The sequence below is a fragment of the Nicotiana tabacum genome, chromosome 21 (assembly GCF_000715075.1).
Source record: "Nicotiana tabacum cultivar K326 chromosome 21, ASM71507v2, whole genome shotgun sequence".
NCBI lineage: Eukaryota > Viridiplantae > Streptophyta > Magnoliopsida > Solanales > Solanaceae > Nicotiana > Nicotiana tabacum.
Window position 1 is genome coordinate 33,925,218 of NC_134100.1, and position 16,971 is coordinate 33,942,188.

General features: G+C 37.6%; 1 protein-coding gene across 1 annotated transcript; it reads right to left on the reverse strand.

Moving 5' to 3' along the window:
• Positions 1-702: 702 nt before the first annotated feature.
• LOC107765835 (small ribosomal subunit protein eS1-like) lies at positions 703-4,392 on the reverse strand. Its single transcript, XM_016584532.2, has 7 exons — positions 4,243-4,392; positions 4,092-4,139; positions 3,905-4,010; positions 1,653-1,790; positions 1,369-1,554; positions 1,075-1,275; positions 703-966 (listed from the first exon to the last, which is right to left on the reverse strand). Exons 1-7 carry the CDS (start codon positions 4,251-4,253, stop codon positions 874-876), a joined length of 783 nt encoding a protein of 260 aa, XP_016440018.1. The 5' UTR covers positions 4,254-4,392; the 3' UTR covers positions 703-873.
• Positions 4,393-16,971: the final 12,579 nt, after the last annotated feature.

Below are 16,971 nucleotides of genomic sequence, written 5' to 3' on the forward strand. Positions count from 1 at the left end.
ACTAATGGTTTAAATTGTTAATTTTCAATTCATCGTCTTAAAATATACTCCCTTGTTCCAATAACATTTTAAAATATATACATAATATTTTCATCTTGATAATCTCACGTCACGTGAGTTCTATAGTTCTTGGGTTTGGGATAAATCATCATTATGGCTTAGTGGCCTAGGAGGCTGATGATGGTGACAGAAGATAACTCGAAATTCTTCGCTTAAGATTGATTTGGACAAGTGACAAATCTTTGGGACACTAAAATCCCTATTCTTGTAGGGATACAAGTGTTATTAAATCTTGCAACATAAATAAGGAAACCTTTCCTAGACGCTGAACCAAGAGCAATGAAAAGACAAGCAGCCACTATTCGCTATTCGGGTTTTGCTTGTCTCTTGTAGCAAATTAGCTTATCATCATAAAGCTGCAGGGCCCATTAAAAAAATTAACATTCGTAGATCGTTTGTTGTGTATTCACTAGACTAGATGGCTTTTCATAGCAATCTCTAATCCCTCAAATCCTATCATCAGTTATAGCAGTTCCTGCAACCTCACAATCTCAGCAACACAAAATAAATCATAGCCTGCAGCTGTTCCTTTATCAGCCTAGTTGAAGACTCGAAGCCCGTTTTAATAGAAAACCATCATTAGGCTCCAATATCTCACTAGTACGCATAAGAATCTATGTCCCCCAATAAAGTATTTAAAGATTTCTTAGCATAAAAACGATATCTTAATTTCTGATGAATGTTTAACATCAAACGTAACCAAAGAAAGATAATCCAATATTTTGTTAGGTCGCGCCTCACACCTCAACTAAAACAAATTCAGAAATTTAGAAGACAAGCACCATATTCAGACAGAATCCAAATCAAACAAGTCTAAGCTCCAGGAATCTCGGGTTCTGCCTCAACGGTCTCATCAGCTGGTCGATCCAACTTCACGCCAACATCTTCTGAATAGTCGCCATGAACCTGTAAAAAGAAGACTCTCATTATTAGGTTCAAAAACAGATGTTACTTGAACTATCCACGCATGGTGGTCAATGTCATGAACGGAAACAGAAAACAATGCGATCTTACCTCCATCAGCTTGCCAATATCAAATTTTGGGGCCTTAAGGATCTTCACTTTGCGAATATAAACATTTTGCAGTGGGAAGATGCTTGAAGTCGCTTTCTCAATCTCTCTACCAATTGACTCGGGGATGAATTTTGCGACCAACTCCTTCAGGTCACAGGAACTTGCTTGGTTTCTCATGATCTCAACCATTTTCCGACGGATCTAACACAATAAAACAAACATGTCAATAAGTAACTGAAAGTGAACTTGCAAGATAATATTAAATAAGTGAGATCAAGTAGAAGCACCACAAACCTGACGGATCTGGCTGCTCTGAGCATAACATGTCCGCTTCTGCTGGTTTGGACGTTTCTTTGTAAAAGCAATGCAGAACATCCTGAGAGTGTAGCTATCTGTAGTCTTGACATCCACATGAGCCTCAATCAATGTCTGCCACTTCTTTACCAGAGACCTCAACTTGTCTGTTGTGAAATCCATTCCCTGAAGTTACTCAACAGCAAGTTAAAATTCAGTCCATAAAAGAAAAGGCTATTCTACAGTCATGAAGAAATGATAGTCTAAAACGGATCTCTTCTTACCCAGAAGTTTGTGAGGACATTCTTCCCTTGCACATCTTCTGCCCTCAAGCGAATCTTCCTGAAAGATTGATCCTCATCCTTCTGAAGATCAGCCAAACTGACTTCAAATACTCTGTGTTTTAGTCCTTCCGAAGCAATCTGGAGGCACAAGGGGATAAATGCACTTTTTAAGTGAAATTGCACTTGCATTCATATACATCTATATTTAAAAGATGAAAAGTTCCACCATACCATAGGATGATCAGACCATAATCGGCAAAACACATACTTTATGAAGAGGGGGTTTCAGGAGTTAAAAGTCATCCAAAACAATCTAGACTACAAACTACCTGGAACAGTTAAAATACAGTTTAACCAAATCAAAGGTGAAGGGACTAAAAATTAGAATCCCACACATCTATGTTCTATAGCAAACTACTACTATGCTTATGCCTCATTTTCAAACTAGTTGGTATGCGAGTCTATTACATAAACCATCAATATCATCATTTGCAGCCTCAAAATGGTCAAAGCCAGTGATCTTTTGACGCTTTAAGCATAAGGAGCAATTAACACGTGGGGGTGCATCGATCAATAGATAAGTATAAAGACAAACAACAATTATGTTAGCAAAGGCATTAAAAAAACTACTGCCAATTTATGAAGTAGAAAACTCATATTAATCAAAGATTAAGAGCCATAGTAAAGTTCCACTGAATGAAAAAAATACAGTTCTAGGTTTCTAGTACATATTCAGTGACTTGTTTTGAAACATCTAATTTCTCATTCCTAATCACCTATATACTCATTAATAATGCTTTCTTAACAATCAATACATGGAATTCTCAACTACATTTTGTTTAGTGTGCCCCTCTTCAAGATATATATGCTCCAAGGGGCCTAGAATGCAGCCTCCTTATGCAAGCTGAAGAACCCTCACTAAGCTTCATGGACTGAGCCTTACGGGCACCTTTAATGACACACTGATTTGGACACTGTTTCCTTCCAATACTGCGTCCTAACACATTCAACAGAGGACTCATCATAAATTGACTAGTTTTATTTGACAATGAACCAACCACAGCCCTCTTCCTTTATTATTTTTTTAGGAACAACACTCTACCTTTATCCAAAATGTAGCTCATATAGATGGAAGGAACTAGAGAGCTAACTACATGTTCAATTGTTCATTATGTTTAGAGTTCGTAACAATCTCATCAATTTTTAAATCTACGTATGAGATAGAACCCATTGTGCAGCAACTTCATTTATATTTCCCCAACATTCGGGAAGTCAAGGTGTAGATATGGGCTCGCCCACATTTCACAACCGAATTACTCCAGTTTGCAGCCTAGAAACTCCACTCAAGTTTGTTTTATATTAATTAATCACATTCCTATATATTTGTTATCTAATTATCCTTGTACGCCATAACAACTACAACAACAACAACAACAAAATACCCAATGTGATCCCACGAATGGGGTCTAGGAAGGTTGGGGGTGTACGCAGACCTTACCCCTACCTTGTGTGAAGTAGATAGATTATTTCCGATAGGCCCCAGCTCAAGAAAAGCATTTTCAAATAAGGTTTGAAAAATACAAGAGTATAGAAAAAACTAAGGTGAAAAATAATGAAGAAGAAAAAATATTGTCATCAAAAATAGTAAAGATAACCAAAGCAAAAGAAACAATAGTAATAAATTTGAAGAATAAGATAATAATAATAATAACAACAACAACAATAATAATAATAATAATGACAATAATAAGGCAAAAAGGGAGCAAATAAGGTAATCTAAACTATAGCCATGCTCTCCCACAAAAAAGAGATAAATTGCTCGACTACTTACTAACTTTCTACCCTAAAGCTCGACCTCCATGCTTTCCTCTCTAGGGTCATGTCTTCGATGAGCTGAATATGTGTCATGTCCTATCTAATCTCATCTCCCTATTCTTCCTTGGCCTACCTCTACCTCTCCTTGGATCTATCGTTGTCAAACTTTCGCATCTCACTCCCACCTAGCCCAGAACCATCTTAGTCACTCCCACCTTGCCCCCTATATCTTCGTTCTTAATCTTACCTCTCCTAGTATGCTCACATATCCATCTAAAGAAATAACAAAAAGAGGCTCCTAAAACGGGTATAGAGATGAACTAGTCCAGAACTACTATAAATGATAACCAAAATAATCCAAAACCAAAAGCAACAGGCATAAGCTTAACAGAATAACAGGAGAAAAAAGAAGTAGAAAATGAGGAAGATAATAAAACCTTAGTACCCTGAGTCCTAGTGACCAGGGTCTTGCCAACGTTCTTGATATCAAATACTGATGGTGCCTTTATGTCATACCAGTCCTTCTTTGCGTAAGGATCCGCCCTGCCCACATTTTCACCACACCCAATTTAGTACGTCGACATTTACACCCAAAAACTAAAACAGAATTATTCAAAAACTTACGCCTTCTTCTTTCCTCCTTTCTTTCCCTTTGAAATCCTCTTGTTCTTACTGCACAAGAATGTAACATCAGAATCGAAAAAAAAACAAAATGATAAAAATAAATCAGTAATATGACATAAGAGTTAGAAAAAGTGGAGCGGGCGAGAGATACCCGACAGCCATCTTGGGAAGGAGATGTTGCAGCTGCTTTTGGACGAGGTGTGGGGGGTTTGGGAGAAGGGGAAGCTGAGGCTATAAGGCTGCAAAACCCTAGTTCTCTTTCAGCAAGTACTGCTTGACTTTTTGGGCTTAGTTATAAGCCATAGGCTACAATAATGGGCCAGAAAGTTATTGGATGCCCATTGACTTTTATGAAGAGTATCACATTACTTATTTGGCCTATAAACATCTAAATCGATTTGGCCCATTATCAAAGATTTAATTAATGGAATACTTGATTTTGATTTAGGCCTAATACGTTTGTGGCCACTTAAAGTTGCCATGACTTTTTATTTTCACACTTTAACTAGAGTTTGTTCCTGTTAGACACTTTAACATGATTGAAAATGGGGGCAAGTGCACAAATAGCCATTCTCAGGGATGTTATTTAAGGATTAGTCAGTACTTTTTTTGTCCTAAAATTTTAAACTAAAAATCTTAAATTCAGGACAACTCATGATATTTTTGAACTAAAAAAATTGAAATCCAAAACGTACTAGCTAATTCTTAAATAGCAGCCCTTTAAAGAGGCTACCTGATGTCGTTTCTACTTAAAAATATACCTATTAAACACAAAATGCTGACATTGCAACAAAAAAAAAATATTGCAAATATATCTTAAGCTAATCAAAATAATATATTTTCTTTCCCCTTAAAAGCTCTTTATCTTCTCTCCATACTACCTATCACCCTTCGTCGCTGCCTCCCCACTCTTCTGCTTCTTCTTCCTTGTATTGCCACCATTTTTCATAAAATTTTATTTTCTTAAAAAAGGAAAGACAAAAAAGTAATAAGAAGAAAATAGTTGAAGATAAGATATGGTTTTCTTTTACAGCAAAAAAAGAATGGACTCAAAATAGTAATGGCAAATTGAAGCTAGATAATTAGTTAGTATACTAGACCCTAATCTATATATGAAATAGAAAATTCTCGGGAGTACAATGATCATAGAACTCCTTGCCCTCAAAATTAATATTAATTATCTTCTTGGGTCTTTTTTCCCAACAAGCTATGAGATTCTTTCCAGCAAGCTATGATAGTACCTATGTGTAAATAGAGAAAAAAGTAAATACATAGACAGTCTGTTACACTTGTCACTATTTTTCATTTAGACGCTTCAATTGCAACTGTGACCTCTATATTGGAATTGTGTCTATTGAGCACCTCACATAAACTCTCACAGAAAAATAAACCGCGTGATTGTCAATCGCTCAGAAATAGCATACCAACGAATCAGTGAATAACATGTGAAAAATAAAAGAAAGACAAAAAATATACCCTTCTCTGATTTCCTTCCTCTCTCCTCATGTTGCGTCTTCATCACCCTTCTATGTTACTTTTTTCTCCCTTCTATGTTAATTAGTTTGGGGAAGTTGTCGATCTTAGTCCTGTTAGGGGCAAAAATTGACAATCATGGGTTTGAATTTCTTGCTTATGAGGATCAGAGAAGCACAAATCTTGATGCGGGTTTGTCTTTATCTCTAAGTTTTTCTCTTTCTTTATTTTTATTCTGGTATTATTTAGCAATTTTATACTAGGTTTTGAAGGTAACTTAAATGGCGTTCAAATTTTAGTTGAATAATACACAGAGGAAAAAATGAGAAGAGTGGGGTGTCTGAGTGCTTTCCACAAGGGTGAATGCGTTTGTGGTGCTTCGTACAAGTTCTATGATGTCGTTTATTAGCATTAAGCAGTTTCTTTCTTTAAATTTCATCTGCTTTTACATTGTTGTAGTTAGGAATATCACTTCTTAATGTGAAGAAATTGTATTAGTTGGTCTATATAAGAGAACTTATGTGCTTTGCTGTTCAAACGTAACATCTAGAACGAATAATAAATAATGCATGTAATTAATGGTGTTAATAAGAAGAAAGAAAAAAACACAGGGGGTCGAAAATGGTGGAACTAACCGGAGATAAGGTTAGATAGAATATAAGTGTGGATAGAGAATAAGATGCTAGGTAATTTTTAGACATTCGCCATTATTTAGTCCACTCACGCGCTCAAACTTGGGTGAGAATCACACTTTGTGCCAGGTCAACATGAGGTGCTCAATAGGCATAGTTTGAATATAGTTCGAGTGTCTAATAGATCACTGCTGCAATTGAGATGTCTAAGTGAAAAATAGTGACAAGTTTAAGGGGTTGACTATATATTTGGCCAGGAAAAAAGTATCTGATAGTTTTGCTGGTATGTATGTTGCTGAAGACCAAAAATAGCGGAGAAGATAAATAGAAAAGGGATGACAAAACCAGTGGCAGGAGGGTATTTGATAATAGGATTTCTGTTTTGTTTCTGGGTTGAAACATTTTTATATTACTAGGTTGCGCGCGTACCCCGTGCAAATATATATACACTACTAGAAAAGATGAATTACCTTGGGATTAAATTTTCAGATTTACCTACGGATTTTCTTGCCAAAATTTAAAATTCTTAAGTTTGTAGAATATTATACATACGAATTTAATTTTCCCCGATAAATCTGCAGGTAGTTTTGGAGCCATTAGGTGCAAACGTATTACCTGGGAATTTACATGGAAAAATAATCGGCAAGTCCTCTATCCGTAGGTGAATTTGTAGGTAGATGAACAAAAAAATAATTTTTGTTTGTTTGTGAGTTGGCAGAAAATTTCCCAGATAATTGTCATGCGGAGTTTGCTGCGGATTATTTCATGGGGATGTACCTGGGGATTTATTTTTTCTAAGGAATTACCTGGGGTTATTTTTCTACAATTTTACATGAAAAATATTTTTTGGGGAATTACTAGGGAATTTATGTACCAAGGGAAATACTTGGGGATATATTGTTTGGGTTTCACCTTCGAATATTTTCGTGAGGATTTATATGGGGACTTATATACATGGGAAAATTACCTGGGGATTATCTATTGTTGTATTACTTGGGAATTCTTTTATAGCGATTTACCTGTTGATTTATTTACCTAGGAAAAATTCCTGGGGATTTACCTGAGGATTTCCATCACTCTGGGATTTATCTTTTTTTCTTGCATAGGGATTTACTTGCTCCGAGCTTGAGTCAGAATATTGTCTTTGAAAATTACAGATGTTGTTTGAGAATTTTATAACTTACTGAATTATTTATGCATCGATTTAGCTGAAAATTTATTGTCTTTTTGTGGTTAAGTTTATTATATAATTACAAATAAAAAAATGTACCACAACACTATTTGTTAAATTTTGTGAGTCAGACAATGAAATAAACCTAAATATTGATATAAAGCGTAGAGATCATCGTTGATAAGTTTCCAAGCTAATCAGAGGGCATGGGAATAAGTTACAAGTAATAGTAAAGAATTATTTTACCTTAAGACTAAGATAAATTAAAATTTATGTTTGGAACACAATTATCATATTGAAGAAGTTCGATAGTAGAGAAAGTGTATAAGTTTATTCTATGTGCATATTTTTTATACGTCCCCATTCTTTTTACATGACCCTAGCTAGATTATATTAACCAGTATGGACGATAAATGATCATCGTTGTGTAGTTAATGAATGTGGGGAAGATAGAAACTGTATAAACATAGGGATTTTGAGAAAATCATGGGGTACACACAAATTTAAGAAACATTTCAATTTGATTTCATAGGGTTTACAAAATATTTTTTGTGTGAAGAAGTTACTAATGACTTAGTGTATACGATAAAATTGGTTGGTGATAGTTAGATGAATGAAGAGATGACACGTAGAGTTGAAGGCAGGTAAGATGTGAGTCAACAAGTAGTCGACGTCGGCTGCCAACATGTGGACAACGCTGGATGAGACCCGAAGGCAGAGTAGTCGACGATAAAGGTTCAACATATTGTATCGGGTAGCATTCCATGAGCGGGCCACAGTTCATAGGTTCCAAAGTCACAAAGTTTTTGGAAATATTGAAGATAAAATGAATTACATCTTCACCATACCACCGGAGTGCTAATGGACAAGCGGAGTCGACCAACAAGGTAATTATTTAAAACCTTAAAAAAAGTTAGAGGATGCTAAAGGCAAGTAGCCGGATAAGCTACCGAGTGTATTATAGGCATACAGGACCACGACGAAGTCGAGCATGGGTGAAACACCCTTTTCACTTGTATATGATTCAGAGGCTTTGATACCGGTGTAAGTGGGGGAACCAACCTTGAGTTTTTTTCGAGCAAACGAAGAAGCAAACAATGAAGCATTGCTAGTTAAATTGGATTTACTTAAAGAGCACCAGGATCTGGCATATGTGAGGACGGTGGCACAAAAGCAAAGGATGAAAAGATATTACATCCGCAGAGTGAATCTCCGATATTTCAAAGTCGGGAATTTGGTTCTAAGAAAAGTCACTCAAAGTACTCAGGAAGTTAATGCCGGGAAGCTGGGACCAACATGGGAAGGCCCTTACCGGGTTTCAGCTATAATCGGTAAAAGTTCGTATGAATTGGAAGATTAAGTGGAGTCAAATTTTCAAGAAATTGGAACGTGACCCACCTCAAAAGGTATTATTGCTAAAGATCCTTGCTGGTACTGAAAGTATGCGCTGCACTCTTTTTTTCTTCGATCAGTTTTTGTCCCAATTGGGTTTTTCTCGCAAGATTTTTAATGAGGCAGTAATGTAAAGCATACTACGAAGGAAGGATCGTCGGCAAATGCAGGACTTCCAAAAACAGTTCTGTGTAGATCAACTCGTATGGCAAACAACCTGTGGATGGTTAAATAATCTTTGGCTCGTTAACATCTGGAAACAAATTATTTTACCATCCCCAAGCTATTTCTATTAATGAAACAACAATGTAAAGCATACTACGAAGGAAGTGTCATCGGCGAATGCAAGACTTCCTTTGTTTGATAATATATGATAAGGCACTAAAGGTGTTACAATGACTGGGGACTGTTAGAACCGTGATCAATGTCTTATCAGGACTGGGGACTGCATGATCATCCCTGTAGTAAATTTTAGGAATCTTCCAAATTGGCAACTTTATTTATTTAAGCAAATGAATATTTATGTAAATTTACTTTTAAAGATAAAGGGAATAAATCAAAGTCTTGTTATTTTTATCTTATTTCATGTCCAAATAGTAAGTTAGTTTATTTTATCTTTTAAAAATTAACATAAACTTCAAATACTTGTGCAGGAATGAACATGAGACGTCTTCTTCAAGAGAACCGTAAACATAAGGGGCCTCTCTTATGATACCCTCATAATAAAGAGTAGATTTCGAAAGTGTTTATGCCCGGAATCAAAAGCTATCGGATTTGAAAAGATTCCCGAAGCTTTGTCAGTTAAATAAAAAAGAATATTTTTATACAACACTTAAGCAAAAAGTTTTTTCCATTGAATAAAATGCCGAACTTAGTAAAACATTTCGACATAATTACCAAAAGTAAAGAAAAATATATACATCAGTTCTTGCTGCCAGAACCCGAAGGAAGAGAATAGTCTTCATTTTCTCTAGTGGGGAGAAGGGTAATCCGCTTCCGGTTCGAGGCCTTCATCTTCTTCAATTTCTCCCTCAGTTCTCGAATACTCGGAGTTAGTGTTCGAAGAATCAGAAGCAACGTGCCGAGCATGGAGATTCTCATGAGCAGTTGTCTCCAGCTCCCCGACCTTTCTTCTTCGGTGTGGTTGCAAGATCTCGCTTTCAGTTCAAAAATGTGTACGTAGCTTCCTTGTATAATAACCTCTCTCTCTCTCTCTCTCTCTCTCTCTCTCTCTCTCTCTCTCTCTCTCTCTTTCTCTCTCTCTGAGAGAGTGATCGGGAAGCATTCTCCCCTCCGTATCTGACCCTCAATACATTCATCAATATTAGCAATGCCCTATTTGGCCTCCTCTAAGGTCTTCCTCTTCGTATGATAAATGGCATAGGTTTTCATGAAGACGATTGAATCCTCTTGGTCTTGGAGTGTGGCTCGGAGTTTTTCAATCTTGGATTGAAGCTTTTCATTTTCAGCTTTCATAATGTTGATTTTGGAGTCAAGCTCGACATTGGTTCTTGAATGGAGTTGATTTTTCTCCGTGACCCTTTTGAGTATTTTCTCCATTCTTGCCCTCCTCTCCTCGGCAGTATTGGCCTACTCGGTTTTGGAGCGTAAGCTAGCCTCCAAGTTATTAACTTGTTCCATGAAGTCAGACTCACGCTCGGCAGCAAGAGTCACAATATCATGAAGTTCATCCTACTTACCCTTTGCTTCCTTAAGGTTTTCATGTAGCTGGGAAGCTTCCTAGCTATGAGTAATCCTATCTTGTTCAGACTGCTGCAACCGAGCATCGAGGTTATCCATTTGAGCAATTCTTTCCTCCAGCATCGGGAGGCGCTCGACAAGCTGATTTCTTTTGGCCAAAAGTTGATCTCGTTCTGAAGTAAGCTTTTGCTTTTCCAGAATCAACCTTTGCAGGACCTCGGAAGCAAGAAGGTTGGCCTGAGAAAGATCAGTGGTAAGGTTACTAATACGTAGCACAAATTGAAAGGAGATAGAAGGCAATTGTATTTTTACCCTCATCAAGCAACGCATGCTATTGTTTATCAGACACTCCGCAGAAAGAGAGTCCATCATTCTCCAATCTTTCTCCGAGGCCATAGACTTCAGATAATTAGCAAGCTCCAACGACTTGGAAAGTATATGGAACTCCTTCGAAACCAAAAGAATGACACTTCATTTTCTATGAGGGTCTTGAGAGGGTACCGAATAAGTATTTCCTAAGATTCCGTGGTCGGGAGACCGTGGAGAAGGGGCATTTCCTACTTGTTCAGTTGGGGCCGGTAGAGAAGAAGTAGCTGGCATAGATGGAGAAGAAATACCTGGTGTAGATGGATATGAAGCAGCTGGAGAAGAAGTTGTTATCGGCCCTGAATTTGGCGGTGGAGGGATGTTAGGAATTGAAATCCTTTGACCAGAAACAATTGTGGGGATTCGAAAACGGGATGAAGCGTTTTCGACTATGTCCATCCCCCCTCCCCCCCATAGTTCTTGGATGACCTCTGGTGGGGGAGTTTGAAGCTCTCCCGCCTGAGCATCCGGTTGAGCTGATGAAGATCTTTTCCTTCTTTGAAGAGGAGCTTCTTCATCATCGCCTCCTTCTTCATCATCTAGGACTACTGTGGTCGGTCCAGTTGGTGTTTTCTTCGATTTCTTCTCCTGAGTCCCCGCCGAAGAGATACATTTTCTCTTTGGTTTTTTATCCTTAGACTGGGGACTCTAAGAGGAGGCTCCTTCACGAGAAGGTAGAGCGGATTCACGAGTTCTCCTCTGGTTTAAGGCATTTTACAACACCTATTAAGCTTCCTCCGGGTCATCGAGAGCCTCAATATCGGGGCAAATAACTGATCCCTTCAGAAGTGATGTACAGTACAGAAAGGGTAGTCAGTGAATTATTTCTAAGTTATTCGGTAAGATAGGAGGAAGGAAGAATATTTGTTTACCATGATTTTTGGCTTTCCACCCATATTTGAGAGCTATCTCTTTCCACCTTCGGAATTCTGGTGTGGTGATATCCAGAATTTTCTGTATCCATCGGTCGAGATCTTGAACTTGCAGAGGCTCTTAGTGAGTGGCTGGAATGAAGAAAATAAAAATTTAGCAAAGAAAAAAACTTTCTTTTTACATGGAAAGGAAACAAATACCCGAAAAACTTACGGAAAAGATTCCATGATTCGGGAAAAGCTGGTGCTGTGGTTGGGATGATGTCCCTGGTATCGATGACAACAAACTGTTCCATCCATTCATGGTCATTGTTATCATCAACGCTGATAAGGAGGGCATGATGACTACGTTTGCTAAGATTGAGCACACCCCCATGGAAAATCTTTGGGGAGTAGAGTCTCATCATATGTGTGAGAATTAGGGTTTCCTTGGTCTCAAGGCACAACTGGCGGAAGCAAGCCACCGTACGCCACACAGATGGGGCTACTTGTTCCAAATATACTTGGTACCTGTGGCAAAACTCTAAGATTATTGGGTCAGCTCCTTCACCCGCTCCCAAAGTGAAAGGTCCCAAAGTGAAAGGGTATGTACGGTCCATTTGCTTATTCTTCTCTCCTTTTGCGCTAGACCGAGTTCGTTCATTCTCATTCGTAGTAGGGGGCTTCGCTGACAGAGTGCTATACATTGTCTAGCCTTCGTCAACTTTCAATAGTCTTCTGCTTACGCCGCTAAAGAAGCCTTCAAACCAATCAAGAGTGAGGCGGACATACATGAACCATGGCTTGGTGAAGGTAACTCTTTATACTTCATTGGGGGTGAGGATTTCAACATTGTTCCAATTACATTCCTCCTTCACGACAGGGACGCTAGAAGGACGAATGGAAGAAGGGTAACTATGAACATGCCAGAACCTGTCGCTTTTAGAATTTGTAGGTGGTTTTTGTTCTTGAAGGTCGTATTTCGTACTAAGTTTAAGAGGTATGATGGAGTTCATGGTAAGAGGTTCATAATCGACTTCAACTTCCTTTGTTTTGGTTTTCTTAGGGCCACCTCCGAAGAAAAGGTGTGAGTTTCCGAGGGCGGTAGTGTTTGAAGACATGTTTATGAAGAGAATTTTTACTGAGAGAGTTGAATGTAACAGAAGGGTTCTATGGAGATTCAAAGAAGAAGAAGGAGTTGTGAAAGTAAAGAGTAAAAATGATGAGTAGTGGAGAAGTTATAGATGAAAAATATTATGATCATGATTACCTCGAGAACCGACGAAAATATTTGCCAAATCATAGGGTAACACGTGTTCGGGTCATTCAATGCGGAGAGACGTGCGTCCTTTCAAATGTCAGGAACTGTTCAGAAACTTGCTCGCTAAGGAAAAACGTTTTCTCTACTTCCTGGTGACAATAAAGTATTGTCACCGAAAAATATGGGGGACTATCTATATTTGGTAAAATTAGTTGTTGACAGTTAGACGAATGAAGAGATGACACGTGGAGCTGAAGGCATGTAGGATGTGCGTCAGCAAGTAGTCAATGCCAGTTGCCAGCATGTGGCCAGCGCTGGATGAGCCCCGAAGGTAGAGTAGCCGACGATAAAGGTTCAAAGTATTGATATCGGATAGCATTCAATGAGCGGCCGTTACAGAAAATATCAGCATTTATAACCAACCGTTATGTAGCCATCAATGACGGATTTATTCTCATTCAAAAGGAGCTTGATTTGGGGATCTTTTCTCCCTTAATATAGCTATAAATAGGAGAATTAACATCCATTGTAGGCACAAATTATTTTGTACACAAAGAAGCTATACTCTGCTCTCATTTTATAACATCGTTCCCAGTCTTTGTTCTTGAATATTGTTCTCGCCTTTTCCACCGGAAAGGCTAAATTCATACTCAGGCTTGTGCTTCCCTTAATTTTATTTCGTATTCTTGTTTCTGTTATTATTCATTTCGTACTTTAGAATCAAATCGATTCACTTGTCTATAAACTACATTACAAATTCAACTGTATCTTTTATGGGTAAACACTTAGTTATGTTGAAAAAGTAATATTTTTGAATAATAGTTATGTCAAGCTTAGTGAAATTGTTTTGGTTTGAAGATAATTTGATATGACATTCCCACACAATTTCTTTCATTATTTTCGGGATAATTTTTTTTATTCAAACAATTAAATTCATTTTTTAAGAAACATAAGTTATCTTTTGTTATGTTAAATTGACATATATGGTCATATTTAAAATTTTAAAATTATAAAAGTAATCTTTGAAAGTTTTTACTAATTTTATGGTTATAATCTAATCTTTTAAAAAAATTACATAATTTACTTCCAAATAATAAAAGCTTTAATATATACATATTTCTTTACAACTGGAAAAAAAAGAGAAGAACAGAAGCGGGAAATTTCAGCTCCATAGCAAAAGGAAAAGAATCAAAACTTTTGGCTTTCAAACCTAGGTCAGGACTTAGAGACGACGGCAACGCTGAGCTTGGTATTGTACTCTCTCAAACTTTCACCGATGCTTTTGCTCTCTCCGCCTCCTCCACCCGCTAAGCTCCGTCACCTCCATTCTTTCTCAAGTTTATTCATTTGTTGTACATCTATTAGATTATTAATATGAGGGTGTTTGGCTAAGCTTATAAGCTGGTCAAACTAGCTTATAAGCACTTTTTGGCTTATCTACGTGTTTGGTAAAGTTAAAAGTGCTTATAAGCCAAAAATAAGCCATAAGCTGGTCACCCCCAGCTTATAAATTTCTAGCTTATAAGCACTTTAAATTTGACCAAAATTTTTACTATTTTATCCCTAAAATATTCCTTTTCAAAACAAACTCCTACATCGATACTCACTGCCTCACGTATTTTTTCAACCTAAACCCCCCGCCTCTTCAAGTCTGCAATTCTCATTGACTATTTGAGGTAAGTAAATTCTCTATTCCTTTGCATATTTGTATCTATATGATTGTGTATTAATCTTTGAACTGTATGTAATAAATGAGGAGATATCAAATTTTTGGTGTATTGGTTTCAAAGTGTTGTGGTGATGGAGACAATGTTTCTCTTCAAATATTTTATCCTATTTAGGTTTATTTTTTTACTGAGAAACTTTTGTCAATTTATTAATTATTATAATTTATGATTATATGTTTATCATAAAATAAATTATATTTATCATAAAAAGTATCTTATCTAATTACAGTTATATTTAAAATAAAATGAAAAATAGAATATTTTGTATTTGAATCGATCTGCAATCTAAAATTTTAAAAAAATTATGCCATTATAAGTGTAAATAGTTCTAAGGTTATTCAAGTCATTTTAACGGAAAAAAGAGCTTATCGACACTTTTTTATCAAATACTGCAGCAGTTTATTATCAATTTCAGCACTTGTATCCAAACACGTAACTGTTTATTTGTTAAATCAGTTTTAGTACTTAAAAGTTCTTTTCAGTACCTAATGCTTATCAGCTACTTCAAATCAGCTAATCCAAACCGACTCTATATTATATAAATGTTCTTTGATTTGTTTCTTACACATGGCAGGTGTAGGATCTAAAAGAGTTGGACAATCTAGTGGTAAAGGAGGAAAATCAAGGTATTGATAGTATTGGCACGTTAGTTGTCCATGCGGTTGTGGTTTTACATGTGGGCACAAGATGCCAAGTGATTAGAGTTAATGACTTGGGACCCGTGCTTTGTGATTATGAGGTGTGGCACATTGGGAAAATTCTTGTATAATCCTTGTGTGAAAGCGGTCATTTTATTGGGTTGTTACTTGTCATGCCTTACTTGGTTTCACCGGACTTAAACTGTATTCTGTTTACTTTATGACGTTATTACCTGTTGCCTCCTTGTTGTTAATTGTTGTTTCTAGTTCTTAACGCGAGTGTCGTAACATTATTCTTACCATGCTTAGCTTATTATTGTTCTCTGTTAGTTTTATATTCATAATTGTACTGGTTATTAAGTCTAGTAGACATCTTGACTGTCCCTCGTCACTACTTTACCGAGGTTAGTCTTGATACTTACTGGGTACCGCTGTGGTGTACTCATGCTACACTTCTGTACATTTTTGTACAGATGCAAGTACTTCGAAGTTTGTTGATCAATAGCTAGCTTATCGGGCATTGCTGTGGAGACTCAAGGTATATCTGCTGTCGCGTTCGCGGGCCTAGGAGTCATCTTCTGAAGTTTATTTTGTACTGTTGATTTCTATTCCGAAATAGTTGTACTTAGAGAATTTCTAGTGAACTCGGCAGAGTTTATGACTTGTACTACCGGTTTTGGGAAGTGTGTTGTTGGAATTCTATTTTAGTAGACTATATCAGTTTATCATACTTGCTTTAGTATTTTTGTTAATTATTTTTGTCAAGTTTTTACTAAATGTTAGGCTTACCTAGTCATAGAGACTAGGTGCCAGCACGATATCCTACAGAGGAAAATTGGGGTCGTGACAAGTTGGTATCAGATGTCTAGGTTCATAGGTGCTATGAGTCATAAGCGTGTTTAGTAGAGTCTTGTGGATCGGTACGGAGACGTATGTACTTATCTTCGAGAGGCTATAGAAATATTAGGAAACTTTACTTCTTTCATTCATATCGTGCGAGTTTATTGATTTCAGAGTTTGAGCCTTTGTCATTTTATTCTCTCACAGATGGTGAGAACACGAGCTACAGTTATTGATGATGCTACCCCTAGAGCTGGTGTTGCTAGGGGTTGGGGCAGAGGGAGAGACCGAGGAGGAGCACGTGCTACAGCTAGAGCACCTGCCAGAGTAGCAGCTGAGGAGCCACCAGTAGCTCCGATTGTGGGACAGGCATCAGTGGCGCCTGTTGCTACCCGGGGACTTCAGGAGACTTTAGCACAGTTCCTGAGCATGTTTGGTACATTGGCTCAGACGGGATTGATTTCGGTTGCACAACTACTTCACAGACCGGGGGAGCTCAGACTCCCGCCACCCGTACCCCAGAGTAATGGGTCCACATTGGTCACATTTCGGGTGTCATGCCAGCACAACCTGTTATTTCGGTTGAGCTTGAGGTCATGCCAGGAGCATCCGAGGAAGAGCAACTGAGACTTGAGAGATTCAAGAAGTATCGTCCTCCTACTTTTAGTGGTTTGGATTCAGAGGATTCACACAAGTTTCTAGAGAAGTGCCATCCTATTCTCCGCACCATAGGTATTGTGGAGAAGAGCGGGCTTGCTTTTACTACATTCCAGCTGTCGGGAGCGGCATTTCAATAGTGGTGGGCCTACGAGGAGTTTAGCCCAGCCG